General features: G+C 39.2%; 1 protein-coding gene across 5 annotated transcripts in view; it reads left to right on the top strand.

Annotated features, from left to right (window-relative positions):
- Nucleotides 1-19,838, top strand: part of CCDC148 (coiled-coil domain containing 148) — a gene marked incomplete at its 3' end in the record, with an annotated part of 216,997 nt that overhangs the window by 36,929 nt on the left and 160,230 nt on the right. For 2 of the 5 annotated variants that reach the window (XM_079782908.1, XM_079782913.1), the window contains exon 2: nucleotides 12,995-13,073. The exons of the other annotated variants lie outside the window; for them this stretch is intronic. In XM_079782908.1, the coding sequence (XP_079639034.1) occupies nucleotides 13,010-13,073 (64 nt within the window). In that variant the 5' untranslated portion in view covers nucleotides 12,995-13,009. The remainder of the gene's footprint in view (nucleotides 1-12,994; nucleotides 13,074-19,838) is intronic. 5 annotated transcript variants of the gene reach the window in all.

Genomic DNA, 19,838 nt, shown 5'->3' on the forward strand with positions numbered 1-19,838 from the left:
GGGACAGTGGTTTACTCTATCACTTTGGAAAAGCTGCTCTCTGTCAGGTTTGTGAACAGCTTTATTGCTTAGTTCACATAAAGGTCAGTAGAGCTAAAAACATACACTTTAGTGGGTGATGTCATAAATATGTGTCACAGGTGCTTTCCCTCAGTGGTTGAAATGAGTACCTTTGTGCCTCTGCAGGAAGGTGTAGGTATGTGTGGTCTGTGAATTGTATGTGTGCGTCTGTGGGCCCATCTTGTTTGAAAGCCCAGTCTTACAAACTTATACACTGGATCCTTAAATCTCTATCTTATGAAACATCAACATTTCCTGTGAATCTATTGTGTATCATTGGATTTGATAGGCATTTCGTCTGTATGACCTCGGAATGCAGACTTTGCGTCAGGAAAAAGAAAAGCTTTGTGGTGGGTTTTGTGTGATTAAAAAAAAAAAAGAAGAAGTGGATTCCGTTTAGCTTGGCAGCCTTACAGGTAACTTCAGACCTATCTCAGCTTCTTCCAAAGAGACTTTCTTTCCTTTTGTTTCTTAGCTTGATGAAGTGTTAAGATTTGTTCATTTTAAAACAGACCTTTAAAAATGAGGAAGCTACATTCTTTAGTTCACTGGACTGGGAGCCTTAGAGACAGGTTCTATTCTCAGCTCTGGAAAACTCTCTTAAAGCAAAATCATAGGATCTATTTTAAAAAGTTAGGACTGGACTCTCCCTCCTGGGAGCACTCCTGTGCCTTTCCCCGCCCCCTCCTCTTCCCTCCAGGCTGTTACCGTTACCTTCCTCAATCCCAAACTCCAAGGGCCCTTCCTTTAAAAAAATAAAAATAAAAGGTAGCACTCTAGTTTGAGAGAGTTCATTTTACTTTCTAATCAGTGTTGGAAGCATGTATTAACTGAAAAGTTCTTGGCAAAGTTATACTATCTAAACAGGCAAATTTCAAATCCTGGAAGAGAATATTCCTTTGAGTTACATTTTTCTAACACTTTTCATTCTCTTCTTGACTATAATCCTTCACTCCTAGTAGAATAATACAAGATTCATCTATTCATGGGGGCTGGGAGGGGGTGAAGATATTTTGGATAAAGTTACTATGTATCTATTACCAAAATTTTACCACAGATAATCCCCAACTCAAATTCTAGTGGTCTGGGGGCTGGGGTGGGAAATTGGGTTACTCTAATCTATAGCTGGGACTGTTGATGACTCAGTCAATGCCTGACACCACAGAGAAACTCATCTCCTTAGATATGCTGGTTCAGGCTTTGACATACCTTTTTTTTTTTCCCCTTCTGTATTCAGCCAAAGCATTTAAAAACAAACAACAAAACAAAACTTCCTTAAGCAGATAAGAACAATTATGAAGTAAAAAACAAACCTGAAAACCACATGATGAACAAAATGCAATTTCTGAAGACCGTGCAGTGAACAGTGCATAATAATTGGTTTCAGAAGAGTTAAGCTCTAGGAATAATCACCATTTCCTGATTTTGTGCCTTTAAGCAATGGACTTAATCCCTTTCTCTGCCATTCATCTGTAAAATCGGAGAATACCACTCAAATAGCTAGCTTGGGATCAAATGATAAACCTGGAAGTGCTTTGTTTAAAGACAGATGTTAGTTGTGTTCATGACCTAAGGCCTGCCTTGGGGCTGTTAGGTACATTTGGTGCACACCCCAGTTGTTTTTCTCCCCTTTGTGGAGCCCTAAGGAGAAATAACTTGAGACTGTGCCGTCACACATGGAGGGCTTCTGCCTGTCTGCGTGAGCTCCCTTCTCTTCCAATCCTGTCTTTGGCTCCCTAGCTGAGGTCAGAGCCTGTCTGCTGTGGCCACAGGTTGCACTGTATTTCCTCTCTGCAATCACTCTACCAGCATTCTCGCCTTTTCCTCCCTTGCTCTGTCTCAATACCTCATTCCCCAAGGGGAAGTCTTGTTTTCCTGGGGTCAGCAGCAACTTTTGGATACCTTCCTTGCCCCTCAGAAGTTGTCTAATTTCCAGGCTTTGGAGGTTCTATCTTCTCCCCACTCTGGTTCTCTCTGCTGGGTTGGCTTGTCCAAAACATATTTTTTACTGGGATTTTGAGACCGATTCTTGCCTTCTTCACCTGGGCTTGAATGAGGTTGGGAGCTCTCTCAATTTGCTCAAGGGCAATGGAGGATAGAAACTGGTCTTCCCACTTTAGAAAGGCTCCAAGTTACCTAGGACTTTCTAAATGAGTTTCAGTTTCTTTGAGAAAGCAGACGCGAGGATGAAGAAAGCCCCAAAGTGTTTTTATCCTTCTCAACTAACGAGCAGTAATTGTGGCAGTGCTACTACTAGTAATACTTGTGATAGTGGCAGTAGCAGCAATCTTCATCATCATCATCATCATCATCATCGTTGTCCTCTCAATTTTGTCATTGTAGTACTTGACATTTATTGCCCCTCTTTACAGGCAGATAGGATGAAAAGTTCTTTAGATGCATTGCATTATTTAAACCTCATCATGACCACGTGAGATGAGTCAATTACTACTCTTGCAGCTGTGAGAAACTCTGAGACTGAGAGGAAGTAACTTGCCTGGGGTCACAAAAGGAGAATCTGGAGAATCAGTCTTCAAACACAGATGATCTGACTTCAGAACCTGAATACAGTGCTAAGTGGTATTACGGAATATATTCATTAGCTCTTTGGCAGAGGTCACTAATTCAAATTCCTGGCATAAGAGCCAGGCCAGAAATGAAAATTAGTAAGAGAGCCCACAGTTAGCAAGGCAACAGTGCAGGCTGGATAATCAATGGCACCTGACATGCTTTCTTGGTGTTGGGGTACAATAAGGCAAGATGAGGACGGTGGCTTACTGAAGAACATATGCCCTAGCTAAAAAAGCTAGCTGCTGTTTACTCCATCCATTGTTCTCATAAAGCAGTGGTCGGCAAACTCATTAGTCAACAGAGCCAAATATCAACAGTACGATTGAAATTTCTTTTGAGAGCCTTTGAAAACCGACTTCTGCGCATGGGCCACGAAGTTTCAATCACACTGTACGTGCGCGCCCGCACGTGGTATTTTGTGGAAGAGCCACACTCAAGGGGCCAAAGAGCCGCAGTTTGCCAACCACTGTCATAAAGGAATAAGCTTTTGAAACATGAATTTTTGAAAAGATGATGGAAATAAGTATTTTATATCATATTTCCTGGTTATTAAAGGCTGACAATGAACTCAACAAAACTAAACTAAACACTGTGAAGGCTAAAGTAATTATGTTTGGGGACCAAATTTGGCCTCGTTTGTAACCTCTCTCAGGGTAAAAAATGTGCAACGTCTAAGCATTTCAGTGAGTGGTAACAGTGCACAGAGATGTATTGTTCCCCAATGGCCAGGAGTCAGCAGGACCATCCTTCTCCACTCCATCTACTATTGCTTAACAGACGACTGGGAAAATCCCAGTTTATTAAATATTATACAAATACGGAAAGAAATAACAAGAATATCAGTAACTCCTATTCTTGAGTAACTCGTGTGTGCCAAGCGCTTTAAATCAGCTATTTCACTCATTTTAGTCCCAGAGCAACCCTGTTTAACAGGTGAGGAAAGAGGTTTGAGAAGTTAAATAACAACAGCAACAACATCTGGCCAAAGGTGTTCCTCTAAGAAGGGGCAAGAAGGGTTTGCATGTATACGTGCATTATCCCGAAGCCCTGGGTCTTGCTGCCCAGCTCGCCTGCCTTCACAGTGTGCTACTGCTGGGAGCTCAGCATTATGCTGGAACTCAAGTACTAAGCCGAGACAGACTTTCCATGTTGTGATTTTAGGTTTCTGTGGGGGATAATTTCTCAAATCAAAATGATCTCTGCACACTATGGGAAATTCTTCCATTTCACTCTAGCACCCAAGCTGAAACTCTAGCCTTCAGAGATACTTTTGCGTGAACAAGTATACTCCTGGGAAGGTCCCGGCCCTAACAGCCTTACCTTCATTCACATGTTAACCTGAAGTTAATCAGAGTACATCCTTCAAAAAACTACCTGACATCATGGGAATTTTCCTGAGACAGCAGGACAGAGAAACAGGCCATTCTGAAGTATGGGTCACCATTCAGGTGGAGAGAATCGATAGTGGAACTTGGAATAGGCAGGCTTCTGGATGCCTCAGAAGCAGGAGAGGGGACACACAAGTCTGTTAGCTACTTTACTTTTTGTATAGAGCTGTCCCCTCAAATGGATGAGGCCATATTATTGCTTGGTGCTTTTTATTCTATTCTATTTACACTACAAGAATGCAGCCTTTGCTCTGGCTGGTAGCTCAGTGGTTAGAGCATCTGCCTGCACACCAAAGGGTTCAATCAAGGGCATATACCTAGGTTATAGGTTCACCCTCTCCCCCTCCCCCAGTCGGGGCTTGTGGGGGAGGCAACCAGTTGATATTTCTCTCTCCCCCTCTTTTTCTCCCCCACTTCGCTTCCTCCCTCCTTTCCATTTTCTCTAAAGAAAAAAATATCCTCATGTGAGGATTAATAACAAAAAGATTTTTTTGAAAAAGAAAAGATGAAAAAACGATCACCAAATGGCTGTCTCTAAGGGATAGGATTCTGGTGGACTTTTTAAGTGTTTAAAACCTTTTTTTATAATAAGATACCTCATTTTAGAAGGAGAACAAACAAGAGTTTTGTTACGGAAACAGAGTGAATAACGACATTCTTAGTTGTCAAGGTGTGGTATGAACAAGGTGGGGAAGTTTTACTGCTTCCCTGGTAACATCGGGATTACCTCAAGGAGAGGGGTCCTCCTGAGGGTACAGGGCACATGGAAGGGGCAGTGGAAGGGCTGACTTGCAAAGTCCTACTTGGTCTTTCTCTCCTTAGCCCCAAGGAGTGTGCTGTTCCCCCCAAGTTTTTCCTTCTTCAGGAGAAAATAAGCAGAGTTGGAAGAATTCAGGGTGATTCAATGCTGAGTTCTCTGACATCTGCCAAGCCTTCATACTGACTGTTATTTATTACACAGCTTTGCCTAAAACAGCCCCTGATGTGCCAACCCTTTTAGAATTTGCTCATGCTTCCTTGTAACATGACTCTCTCTCTCACAACTATTTGGCAATTTCAGAATAGTTTTAATGTCTTCCCTTTTTCTTTCATTTTGGACACCACAAGTTATGAAAAAATTTTACTCTTATAATGGTTCAGATGCAGCTTGAGATCCTCAATTCAGTTCCCTAATTATTTGTCAATGTAATTGTTGTAATACCTCAAATATAGAATATTGTCTTTCAGCAAAAGTTTGAATATTTTAAGAGTAACCGAATAGTGGTTTTTTTTCCAGCTTTATTGAAGCATAACTGACAAATAAAATTGTACGATATATAAATGTACAATATGATGATTTGATATAATAAGAGTAGTAAGTGGGCTAAGGCTCCATAATACATCCTCGGCTCCTTATACCTACACAGCTCTCACAAATCAGTCTCCAGAGTTTGTGAGAGATATTGAAGAGGAGGAAGGCTACAAAGAGGAATGTCAGTGGCTAGGAGTTCAGAAAGCTCTGTGGCCATGCAAGACAAAATGGTCATCAGATCCTTTAAAATCAAATTTGTTATGTAATTATTTTATTGGTTTAACCCAGAAACATCTGATACTGGGAAAGGCCTTTATGGGTAACTGCTCTATTCTCTGTGATATTCATGGAGATAAAAACCATTTATTTAGTTGCCAAGAAATCTGCTCTACATCAGTGTCTTTTAATATGACATGTTCCTCAACGATTTCTCTTTAAAAATCTATCCACCTCTGTGATCTGCTCTCTTGTCAGCTCATTTATTTAATTCTGGCTGCCCTTTTCTGAATCGAAGCCATCAGTGTTCTTGGCGCCAGCAGATTCCTGTCAATCCCCTTTTCATCCATTACTTCCCTGTCGACAGCTAAGGCTGCCCTAACCTGCGGCCACCAGAATTGCTTGCTTGTGCTCTTGCAAACACGTCTTGCTCTTGTGACCCCCCTGACTTCAACAGGTGTCTTCTAAGGCCTTCTTTTCCCCTTTCCATGATGACACCACCGTGATTCTTTAAGCCTCGCCGTATACATCACCTACTCCTACCTCTCTTCACCTCAGTCTTCTGCCTCAAGCAAAATGAGGCTGTCTGCCCTTCGTGCTCCTGTATGGCAGATGTCGGAGTCTGTCTCACTGTGCAGACCACTGTTCCTCCAGGTGGCATGTAGGTCAGGTCGGTCCCATGCAGGAAGGTGCAGGAAGGCAGTGTGGGCTCTTCTATTTATATTTATTTCAAATATAGGGAAACAATGTAAACCTTTCCCATCTTTAATGCATGGATCCATCCAGCTACCTTTACCTAGTCCCTCATTATACCAACTTGCATCTCACTCATTTGCCCAAATTCAGCATACTGTGAAATGTTATAATTACTTTTATGTGGTTTTTAAGAGGATTTACAAATTATGGAAAATTTTTTAAAGCCAAAACTAACCTTCATAAAATGGACAAGTTCCTTAAATGTATTCCTACAAAGATCCCTGGATTCTAGATGACGTGGTAATGTGGCCACAACAAATGACAAGAACAAGCCAGAGCGGTCTATGAGGACTTCGTCAGCTGCAGTGTGACATGTGGCTGTGGGCTATAACATGTAATGGACCTGCCATCAGACCCATTATAGGTGAAAACAGTCACAGTAGCAATATAATTGCATTTTACAGAAGATTTAAAGTGATTAAGATCATTTAAAATATAGATTTACATCAACTATTGCTATTTAGGAACAATATCCTGGGAATTTATTTTGCCCTGAGATATTAGATGAAAAGAATACAATAATAGTATTAAAATTTGCAAATAGTAAATATCCATTATTGCCAAAACTTACTGAAAATAATTAGGAGTGTGTGATAAAGTTTAGAGACCATTACCATGACTTTCGACACTGTTGCAAGATAGAGACTGTCTTCTTCATCCTTGTAGCTCAGCACCTAGCACAGTGACTGGAACATAGAATACATACACTCGGTAAATACTGAGTGAGTGAATAAATTCATGGAAGAACCAGTACAGAAAGGGGAGTGCTCTGCCGAGAAACCTGAGTCACTTTTCTAGCTTAAGCTGGTACCTGGTGCAACTTCAAACTAGAGGTAGGGAACCAAGATAAAAATCAGGTGACTCAGATGCAGGAAGTAGATTTATGTCTGAGCAGATATAGTAGAATTATGACCCTACAGTATAAATATATCTGGTGAGGTCATCACTTCCTGTCTCACGGGAAAGGGAGACTGCCAGTTAAATGGAATAATTTGAGATCCTTCTCCCTGCGATTTCACCCTGAAACTGCACCTCATTGCTCGGATCTCATCCTGCTCTTGTCCTCTCACACCTTCCACTGGTGCCTCTGGTACTGTGGAAACTTTGTGGAAACTTGAAATGTTGACCTAAATTCTTGGATGATTTTATTTATCTCCAGTGTGATCAAAGCCCAAAGGTATTTTTCTGATAAATGATTATAATTTTACTTACACAACCCTGCAAGTCCAGGCCTCATTCTTCAATATGGTGGCAAAAGTCTTTCCAAATTCATGTCATGATAACTGCACCAAAAATCTCACCATAAGACTAAGTTGTTTTACTATTTAAGTATTATGCTTGGAAGTTCTGGGTTCCTAATAGAGGGATCCTTTAATCATTTCTATTCATAAATAATAATGTTAACTGCTAAGGAAAACAATGTGAGCTAACAATTGTGTTTTCAAATGTAAAGAATGATACCTTTCTCCTTGTTTAAAGGAGCAAAACAATTTCAGTAACAAGTAATCTTACCTAATAATAGAGAAACATATAAATTGACCATACCTTTGCTACGCCCACAGCCAATCAGAGTGAGTATGCAAATTAACCCAACAAAGCTGGCGATTAATTTGCATACATACCTGGGTCCGGGAACCTCCTCAGCACCCAGGTCACTCCCAGCCGGCCATCAGGCAGAGGATTTAGGCTTGGGAAGGGGCCAAGCCTGTGATCAGAGGTGGGGGGGAGGGGATCCCTTCCCAAGCCTAAACCTGGGGTGGAGGCTTTAGGCTTAAGAAGGGGCAGAGCCTGAGATCAGAGGGAAGGGGAAAAAAGCAATGGAAACATATCCTCAGGTGAGGATAAAAAGAAAAATAAAGAAATGTCATATCCTATGAAAGACACATCTTGAAAATGCTTAAAGAAAGTTGTCTCTCGGATAATTAGTGACGTTGAGCATGTTTTCATGTGTCTCTTGGCCTTCCTTCTGTCTTCTTTTGAAAAGATTCTATTTAGGTCTGTTGCCCATTTTTTTATTGGATCATTTATCTTCCTTTTATTAAGTTGTATAAGCTGCCTGTAGATGTTGGAGATTAAACCTTTATCAGTGATGCCATTTGCAAATATGTTCTCCCATGCAGTGGGCCTTCTTGTTGTTTTGTTGATGGTTTCTTTTGCTGTGAAAAAGCTTTTTATTTTGATGTAGTCCCATTTGTTAATTTTCTCTTTAGCTTCCATTGCCCTAGGGGCAGTGTCAGTGAAGAATTTCTTTTGGCATATGTCTGAGATTTTGCTGCCTGTGGATTGCTCTAGTATTTTTATGGTTTCCCGTCTTATGTTTAAGTCCTGTATCCATTTTGAGTTTATTTTTGTGTATGGCGTAAGTTGGTGATCAAGCTTCATTTTTTTGCATGTATCTGTCCAATTTTCCCAACACCATTTATTGAAGAGACTGTCTTTATTCCATTGTATGTTCATGCCTCCTTTGTCAAATATTAATTGAGCATAGTGGTTTGGGTCAATATCTGGATTCTCTATTCTGTTCCATTGATCTATATGTCTGTTCTTGTGCCAGTACCAGGCTGTTTTGAGAACAGTGGCTTTGTAATACAGCTTGAAATCTGGTATTGAGATCCCTCCTACTTTATTCTTCTTTCTCAGGATTGCTGTGGCTATTCGGGGTCAACGTCACTAATTATCCGAGAGATGCAAATCAAAACAACAATGCGGTACCATCTCACACCTGTCAGAATGGCTATCATCAACAAATCAACAAACGACAAGTGTTGGCGAGGATGCGGAGAAAAAGGAACCCTCGTGCACTGCTGGTGGGATTGCAGACTGGTGCAGCCACTGTGGAGAACAGTATGGAGTTTCCTCAAAAAACTGAAAATGGAACTCCCATTTGACCCAGTAATCCCACTCCTGGGAATATATCTGAAGAAACTAGAAACACCAATTAGAAAGGATATATGCACCCCTATGTTCATAGCAGCACAATTCACCATAGCTAAGATTTGGAAACAGCCTAGGTGCCCGTCAGCAGATGACTGGATCAGAAAACTGTGGTACATCTACACAATGGAATACTATGCTGCCATAAAAAAGAAGGAATTCTTATCATTTGCAGCAACCTGGGAGGAATTGGAGAACATTATGTTAAGTGAAATAAGTCAGTCAATGAAAGAAAAATACCACATGATCTCACTCATTTATGGATAATAAAGAACATTATAAACTTGAACAAAAAGATAGATACAGAGACAGTAAAGCATCAAACAGACTGTCAAATTACAAGGGGAAGGTTAGGGAGAGGTGGGGGAGATAAGAGATCAATCAAAGGACTTGTATGCATGCATATAAGCATAACCAATGGATGCAAAACTCTGGGGGGTGGGGGCATATATGGGAGTGGGGTGTGGGGAGGGCAATGGTAAGATATGTACACATATAATACCTTAATAAAAAAATTGAAAAAAAAAAAAGGGACACACACACACACACATACACACACACACACAAAAAAAAAAGAAAGTTGTCATTTTTTCATGGTGAAGGGACTGGAGTCCATGTTGATGAAAATACCTTGGTGGCTGTGGTGACTGGCAGTGGCTGCAGCAGCGGGGTGATGGGGCTGGTGCCTTCCCCTGATCAGCCCGGTCGCCTCAAGCAAAGGGAGGCCAGACTGCGGCTTAGGTCCACTCCCAATGGGTTTAAGCCATCCGTAGGACATCCACTGAGGGCTCCCAGTATGTGACAGGGGGCAGGCTGGGCTGAGGGACCCCTCCCCAGTGCACAAATTTCGTGCACCAGGCCCCTAGTGTAAAATAAAGCCTCATTACTTTGCTAGCATATGTTTAGCTCATCTATGTCATCTTAATTAAATGTTCTCAAAGATTTTATGGTCATAAGCTAACCTAGTATGTCTTAGGACTAATAATGTAGGCATTGCACAAATAATATTGATCTTTTAATTAAATGTTCATGATAAACATAGAATATTCATTTTGAGCACTAATATTTTTTTATTGCATTATTATGAAAGAATAGCAACCATCAATAACAAGGAGAGCTTGCCTTCTGTGATTTATTGCCAATGAGTATATCAGGCTATTAGACAGTAAGCACCAGGAAGGCAAGGAACATGTCTCTTTCATCTACTGTTGTAATCCCCAGGCCTAGCACATAAGAGGAATCCAGTAAATATATGTGGACTGAATGAATGAAGTGTGTGTACGTTTATCCCTGACACCAGCACATAAGAGGAATCCAGTAAATATATGTGGACTGAATGAATGAAGTGTGTGTAAGTTTATCCCTGACACCAGCGCCCATTATAGCCCTGTCTGCACATAAAGACAAGTCTCAGGAAATAGCTATTTCTTAGGGCAGTGGCTTTCCATTTCTGATCTAGGGAACCTTGGTGCACTGCAGACATGCTGAGGGGCTCTGCAAACAATGAACTACTTTCTGAGGATATTTTCAGCCTTAGTTACAATGCAAAAATATATACACTGTATATGCATAATTATTGGCTCAGGAAAACCAACTAAGGTGGAACAAATGAAGCCAAGGAAAGGGCAGGATTCAGTGTAGGCCTCAGAAAAATTCCCCACCTCCCTCCCTCAGCATGTCAGCTTCATGCATGCTTACTGAAGGCCTGCTCTCTTTCAGTGGGAAACACGGTTTATGACAGCTGTTAAGCTTTGTATCTTAGAACTTTAGTTACTGAACAAAGACTGACTTGAAGCTTTCTTTGACCTTAAGTTAAAAATCTTGGAGAAGGAATTTTGTTTACAAAGAGTTTGGCTATTGAAAAGGGTTTGAAACATTTTCGCTCTAAGCAATTTATTTGCAATCCCACCACTCTTTTCTTACCCTTCTGGTTGTGTCCCTATCTGCTTTCCCTCAGCGCCATTTTCCTCATTCTGATCTTGGATCTCCTGGCCCTAGTCTTCCCCTGTTCATAATCTCCTCCTGGTATATTTGGCCCTTGGATTTTCTGTTCCTGGTGCTTGATATGGCTTTTATTCCCTTTATCCTCTTGTCTTGACTGAGGACTCCACCCAGGAATCCCCCTTCCAGCTTTCTGTCTAGGAGGAATTGAGGCATATAATGTGCAAGTTTTAAGATTACATAAACTATAGCTGTATTAAAATTTCCTGGTACTTTTAAAAGGTTTTCATTTAAGGACAAAAGGCAGTTATTTTATATCTACTGTACTCCCAAGCAGCATGTAAATAGAGTAGGACTTCTTAAAATAACTTCTTTTGAAAAGTGGGACACCTTCAATCATCAGACAACTAGAATTTTCTCTGAAACAAGTACTAAGAAATGACCTTGATTAGTAAAAAGGCACATATATATTGAAGTGTGAGAATTATCAATACAGTCTTTTCTTTCTCTTTCGGGAGAGTCCATTAAGGCTCCTTCTTCACTAGCCACAGCAGAGTCCACCTGAGTCAGGTTTGACAATGACATGTTAGACTATGAGCAAAGGAGGTACCAGCCCATTTTTAGAGCAGGACATTTCATCTTCACTCTTCCACTTACATTTTGGTGTTGAATTTGCAAAATGTAAATAACTTGTCCTGAAAGTACATTTTAAAATTTAAGTTAGTTAGAGAACAGGATGGATCTAAATAGATAAGGTGGTGATCCCACAGAGCATTTTTCACTTAGTTTTATGGTGAAAATATTTTAAAGTGAGAAAAAAATGAAATTTTAGTTTAATTAGTTTATGAAACTGTGGATAATTGCTTTTGAAAGAATAATGATCTAGTACTTAAGAGAATGTAGGTTGAAAATTGGAGTTGATTGAGGATTAGCTCAATTAATTTTATCATAAATTTCTCATGTTCTACAGTTGATTAGCATCACTTCCATCATAAATAAACTTTTGTGTTCTAGATTCTTCTTATTTAGAATAATTTAGAATGAAGACCTGCCTATTTAAACTAAAATCAAATTCACTTAAGAACTATTTAGTTTTGTCTTATATTACTTCAAGTTGTAGAGAGAATAAAAAAATATTATAACATAATAAGAAGTTATTCTCATACTGGAGATCATATGGTAGGAAAGTTATACGTTCTCTCTGAGAATTAAAATACTTTATGTTTCTATTTCAAACACAATCTTTAAGGGTATATATAAATATATAGTCTTAAACCCATTCATACAATTTGGTGCCCATTTTTGTGCATGTGAATTTATAATGACAGTAGTGCCACGTGATCACCTAAGTGACAAAGTATACATTTTAATATATTGTTTCTCAATATTTTCCATTAATATAGATACCTTTGTATTTTTTAGAACTTACATGACTAGAATAAATAAATGTTTACTCTTTTTATTCTGGTTTCCTTTATATTGCATAATTACTTTGAGATTCATCAATGATATGTTTTTTTTACTATCTTTGAATATATCAGTATTAGTTTGTTCATTCATCTGTTTATAGACATTTGAGTTATTCCCAGTTGTTGTTGTTGTTTTACTATTGTAAATAAGGCTGTACAAACAGAAAGGTTGACTGGTCCTTATTTTAAGAGTTTGACTACTATAGAGGAAATTAATTTATATAACAAATATTTTTAGAGTTGTCAATAGAAGACTGTTAAATCACAATAGCAACAAAGTAGAGATTTTCTGTAGAGGTACATTAGCTATTTAAGAAGGCAATATTTCCTCTAACCAGTTTCTTCTTCTTTCTCTTGCCTTTCTGAAGTCCTAAAGCCTTTAGATGAGGCAGAACAAGACTGGTTTCTGCACTGGAAGAGGAGGTAACCACAGCGGGCCAGAGCATAGTATCGGAGCCCAAAAGGTGGGGAGAGGGCATTCATTTGGGTGGGTTGACCTGCGCTGGTGTCAGAGACCAACCAGGATAAGGACTGTATCCATGCAGAGGGGCAGCCTGATGTGGGTGTCAGAATCCCAGTGAAGTGGGGCTGCTGCACCTCTGAATGGGGATAACCCAGTGCAGCGCGTCAGAGTCCAGGCAGGGTGAGAGGAGCGTCAACATATATGGAGGGGAAGCCTGACATAAGGTTTTGAAACTCAACTGGAGGGGAAGGCATATCCATGCAGTAGCTCCGAGGGCAGAATGAGGAGTCAGAGTGAGGAAGGAGTCCATTTGGAAGGGTATAGTCTTCCCTGGTATGTTGGAGCTCATATGGTGGTGGTGGTGGGGGGGGGCACCTGCTGTCGGTTGTTGGCATGAAAGATGGATGAGAAAGGCATTAGTGCAGAGGAAGGGAGGTATCCGAAATGGGAGATTGGTTGTATATGGGAAGTTTATCAAATAAAAGATATCAAGGTTAACAGGGGCGGGGTTTCTTAATGTTAGAATAGGAGTTATAAATACACACAAGGAGAAAACAAGAATGAGCTTTACACAGTTGTATTGCAGTTGGAAATATTAGTGTACATGGTGATCTATCTATCTATCTGTCATCTATCTATCTATCTATCTATCTATCTATCTATCTATCATCTATCTATCATCTATCTACCTACCGATCTTTTATCTGTTTTCTAAAGGCAGTAATTTTAGGGGAGGTCTCAGGAGAATCTCAATAGAATATTCATCAGCTTTCCCAGTTTGCTCTTTTAATATGCTGATTTATCCAAATGAGTGTATAGGGTGAGGGACTTGGTCTCTACTGATTGGTGGGCACTAGGGTAGGGGGTTGTTGGTCACTGCATCTGGTCCTGAGGCAGCTATGGCATTGCTTTGTCTGGTTTTGCTGCTTTTCTGGGCCTGGAGCTGAAACACAACTGAGGCCTAGATTTTATCTCCAGTTTAGTGGAAACCCTGTCTCTATGGTCGAGGCTTTGTTCCTAAGATGCTGATCAGAACCTCATTGTCCTGATGGCTTAATGCTGAAGGGAGTGGTCGTGTAAGGGAGAAGAGGCAGGTGAGTCAGGGTGCTTGGTGGGCCAGTTTGAATTAGCTATCTGTTTGTTTCCCCATTCCACTTGCTAAGGAAATTTCCTACCTTTTTATTAACCTGCCTTAATAACCTGAGCAAAAAAACCGAGCCATGCCTTACTAAACTTCTAACCTACAGAACTGTGAGTTAATAAATGTTGTGTGTTTTTTAAATGTATGGACTCAGAAGACAGCTTGAAGCAGTTTCCACTGGCCAAATTGGGCATAATTTGAGCATCAAAATTAATAATTTTAGTAGCAGAGTGTAACCCATTGAATAAAATGATATACACAGATATAGGTAAATACATAAATATTTAATAAAAAATGGGATATATATAACACTTCAAAGTAACTGTCAACAAAATACTTAATTACAAGTGGACAAAAAAGTAACTCTATAGTGGAGGAACTTGGCAAATTCTGCCTGAATTGTTTAAAGTGGGTATCATCAGTAATGGACAAATAGAAATCAGGGTAGGATACAATGAGAACACAAATCACTTATATGGTAGTCCTGCCAAAGATGCATAACCTTTAAGAAACATCAGATAAATTCAAGTTGAAGGGCATTCCACAAAATAACTGGCCTATAATTTTCTTTTTTTCCCCTTAATATATTTTTATTGATTTCAGAGAGGAAGGGAGAGGGAGAGAGAGATAGAAACATCAATGAGAGAGAATCATTGATTGGCTGCTTCCTGCATGCCCCCTATTGGGAATTGTATGGACTCAGAAGACAGCCTGCAACCCAGGCATGTGCCCTGACTGGGAATCGAACTGTGACCTTCTGGTTCATAGGTCAATGCTCAACCACTGAGCTACACCAGCTGGGTCTCTTTTGTATCTTATTTTATGATTTTTATATGATCTACATGTTCATTAAACAGTATTCTATGATATTAATTTTATGGTACATTTTTTGTATGTAAAGTACATTGTGTTGTCATTTGGAATGTTCAGATTTGATTTTAAAATTAGGTGAGTGCCTCTCATCAAGTTTGTCAACTTTGTCACCATGTTAGATTAACCTCCACTAGTAATTACAAGTCTTAGAACAAATAAGTTAATTCATACTTCAGAGAAGAACAATGCCTAGTGTTTATGCACCTTTTCCTTATGAACCCTTCCCTTGGGACAGAACCAGCAGCATCATTTTCTTGACCTAAGAAAGTACTAATGTTCACGAATATTTCACTACCCTCTCCATCTCACACAGCCTCATCCCCTATAGCAAAAGCCAAAGAGTAAATTTGTTAATATACCACAATTTATTTATTCAACCACTGATAGGCATTTGGGTGGTTTCTAATTTGAGGCTACTAAGAATAGTGCTGCTGTGAATATACTTATACTGTACATATAATGATATGTATACATACATATACTTTTTGTACATATACTTATATGTATATATGCATACATTTTGTGCACATTTCTGTTGGGTATATGTAGGAGTAGATTGGCTGGGTCATAGTAGCTAAACTGCCAATGAGTTTTCTAAAGAGATTGTGTCAATTTTTGCTCCCACCAGAAGTGTATGAATATTTGGGTTGGTCCACCTTCTTACTACATTTGGTATTTTCTTTTTCATATTAGCCACCCTGGTGTGTTTATGGCATTACTGCCTTTTGGGTTTAAGGTGGATTAAATAAAGATGAGGCCTTTTTATATGTTTATTGGCCATTTGGGTATCCTTTTTTATGGAGTATCTAGTCATGTCTTCTGCCCCATTTTCTATTGGGTTGTCTGCATTTTCCTTATCAAATTGTAGGTATTTAAAAATATCTATATTCTGGATATAAGTCTGTTGTTGAATATATATATAATGTATTTTTCTACCCCTTGAGTTGCCTTTTCATTCCCTTAATGGTATATTTGGATGAATAGGTGTTCTTGATTTTAGTATTTCCTACCAGTATATTTTCCATTTATAATTAGCATTTTTGTGTGTGAACTATTTAAGACATTTTTGTCAACTCCAAGGTCATGAGTATGTTCTTATATATTGTCTTCTAAAAGCCTTATTTTTTATCTTTCACATTTAGACCTTTAATACATATGGAATTGATATTTTTGAATGTTGAGAGATAGGGGGTCAAGATTCCTTTTTTCCATATGGACATCCACCTTACTCAGGACCATTCCTTGAAGACTGTTCATTGCACACTGCCCAGCAGTGTGCCTCGGCTTGGTCATAAGTCAGGTCATCAGATGTGTATGGATTTGTTTCCTGACTCTCTATACTGTTGGTTGGCCTATTTATCTATCCCTGTACCGATAACACACTGTCTTAATTACTGTACCTTCATAATGGATTTTGATATATGGTTCTGTAAATCCTCCAGCTCTGTTCTCTTCTAAGATTCCCTTGGCTATTCTTTGTCCCTTGTATTTCTGTACACGTTTTTTAATTAGCTTGCCAATTTTAATATGCAGAAAAAATCTTCTGGGAGTTCATTTGATATTGTATAAATCAATTTGGAATAGTTGGCATCTTTACAGTTCTTTGGTCTCATCTACCATTTAGTAAGTAATTTGCTGAGAGTTCCAGTTTATGATGGATGGAGTTGAAATTCAGTCTTTGGTAACCTTATTCTAAAGTCCAACACTACTGTAGAACTAAGGCATATCTTACCTTTGAGGTTGTGCTTTGATTTCAATTACATTTTAAACAAATCTATTTTGTTGGTCTTATATAATGTTTTCTATAGGAATATCTTTTTAAAACCTCCCAATGCATGGATATCTCATATGTCGACTTCTCTCCCTCCCTCTAAACCTAACTCCTTTAATCTTTCACTTTGTTTCTTCATGGCTTAGCTGAGAGATCTTTTCCTTAGTTGTCAATAACATAAAAAATTAATATTTCTTACCTATTATAATTATTTCATTTATTCAAAATGTCCTAGTGCTACCATGTTTCAAGTACTGCCATTTAACTGGGTTTTATGGTCTTTGTTCTTAAGGAGTGGTGGATTGCTACATTTTATTAAAAATTAAAAGAAACTTTTATGTAGCATTTTAAAAGAACATTTCTACTCTCTTAATTGATCCTTTGTGGAAAAACTATTTATTCTAGAGTATTGAAAACCCACAAATAGCATTCTTCTGTGATACCTTTTGGTAGTGAAATTAAGTTTCTGAGGATTTTTTTGTTTCCCCTTTCAGAACCTCCTACACATCGTTTTACCTATTCTCTTTCAACGATGTTGAAACTATAAATGAAACTCTACTGGAGTTTTAAAATAAGAATTTTTGCTAGATGTAATTTTCTCATGCTACTATTGAAGAACAATGACAGTAATATTTTCTAGTATTTTATCCTGTGCCTGTATTGATGGGTACTTTTCTAGAAGAATTTTTATACTGCTCTTTATGAAGAGGCATCAAGATTTCCTGTGTGCTTCAGAAAATTTCAGTCTTTATTAGTTGGAAATTTTGTTTGGCTGAAAGTTATAGAACCTGATTGCAGAAACTTGGGCATTTATTTTTCTCATAACAACAAGTCCAGAGAGAAGTAGTCCATAACTGGTACAGGGCTTTTTTTTTTTTTTTTTTTTTAATTTATTTTAGAGAGAGGGACAGGGAAGGGTGTGGTGTGTGTGTGTGTGTGTGTGTGTGTGTGTGTGTGTGTGTGTGTGTGTGAAAGAGAGAGAGGGAGAGGGAAAGAGAGAGAAGAGGGGAGGGGAGGGGAGAAGAGGAGAGGGGAGGGGAGGGGAGGGGAGGGGAGGGGAGGGGAGGGGAGGGGAGGGGAGGGGAGGGGAGGGGAGGGGAGGAGAGGAGAGGAGAGGAGAGGAGAGGAGAGGAGAGGAGAGGAGAGGAGAGGAGAGGAGAGGAGAGGAGAGGAGAGGAGAGGAGAGGAGAGGAGAGAGTTGCTGATCTACTTATTTATGCATTCATTGGTTGATTCTTTTATGTGTTCAGACCAGGGATCAAACCTGCAATCTTGCCCTAGCATTCAGGAGGCAAACAATCAATGTGTTTCTCTCTCTTCAATGTTTCTCTCTGTCTCCCTTTCACTCTCTCTAAAAATAAATTTAAAAAAAATCCTCGAGTGAGGTTTAACAATAACAAACAAACAGACAAACAAAAAACACCTGCAAACTTGGCCTATCAGGATGACATGTTAAGCAATTAAGCTACCAGGCCAGGGCCCAGCAGATTCCCGATATCATCAGTGCCCCAGGCTCCTTTGGCTTTCCTCTCTGCAATAGTGTGTATCTTTCATCCTGATACTCACTACATAGTCATAGATAGCCTACCTATGTCTAATTTCACATCCACATTCGAGACGGGAAGAAAGAGAAAGGACAGGGAAGAAGGGCAGTGCCCATATGAAAAAGCAAATCTTGTTTCCAAATTCCCAGAAGACCTCTGCTTATATCTCATTGGCCTTAACTGTGTCACATGTCACTGAGAGTCTCAGAGGTATCAAGGAAGGCCAATGTTCTAACCCTGAACAAAATTGATTCTGTTAGGAAGAAAATAAGAGAGGACAGATATTAGCAGCTAGCTGTGTCTGCCACAGTTTTAAACTTCAGATGCTACAATTTCTGCAGCAATAATAGTGAAAAGCACATCAAAATTCCATTTAATTGTTGAACTCTACAACCTTACTTGTGGCCTTGATGGCGACAGTTTTCTTTTAATGAACACGCTTGTACTTAACAGTAAAAGCAATGCATTTGTGACTATTAATCAGAAGAAAAAGTACTCTGTTTTGAATCATTTTGTTAAAGATTTCAGAAGAAATATACAAGGCACAACAAATTTGCATAAATATTATTTGATTATATTCCAAATTAAAAATAAAGTTAACTGGATATTTTAGGCTGGGCTTCACAAAGTTGTTGCAACTTGGTAGGGTCAGGGTGCTGCAGAAGTAGCCCAAACTCAGCAGGCTCAGGAATGGGTGTGACTGGGTAATCAGGCTCTGGGGCTCTCACTAGCTGAACCCACTGGATAATCACTTTTCATTTCTAGTGTAACTGCATTAATCCCACGATAGATAATATAATCTTTAGACATAAGACCTTTTGGACTAATGTTTATTACTCTTAATTATATACACATATATATTCTCTTTATAAAAATGCAAAGATTTCATTACAGATAATGCTAAAATCCCCTTTGAAACTACCCTCTAGTTGCAGTATCCTCTCCAGTTTGGTCTATTTGTATATCCTTTAGACTTTTTCCCTTTGTAGAGTGTAAGTGTGTGTGTCTATAATATACATATATTGTTTTGCGTCTGTGCATGTTTATGTAATGTTATCATAAGGTATGTATCATGGAGCAACTTGCCTTTTTCACTCAGTGTATGTTGGAGCAAAGACAGGTTATGTGTCTATTATGCAAAGAATGTCCTTTTTACCCTTCAGCCCTTGGAGAAGTAAGATGGCATATAGAGCCTTAGATTTCTAATAAATGCAGACATTGCCCAGGTTTCTGCATGTAGGGGGTTGTGTGCTGTGACTGGCAGCTTAATCACTGGCTGGTCAAGGGGCACATTCAGCTGCAGTTAACATGAACTTATGGTCAGTACTGAAACTCACCAAGATAAAGTGGGATTGTTTCTCCTTCCTTACTTCTTGACATGCACATCAATCCACTGCCCATTTTGGTGTAGAGTTTGTTC

The sequence above is a fragment of the Cnephaeus nilssonii genome, assembly GCF_951640355.1.
Source record: "Cnephaeus nilssonii genome assembly, chromosome: 10".
Classification (NCBI taxonomy): Eukaryota; Metazoa; Chordata; class Mammalia; order Chiroptera; family Vespertilionidae; genus Cnephaeus; species Cnephaeus nilssonii.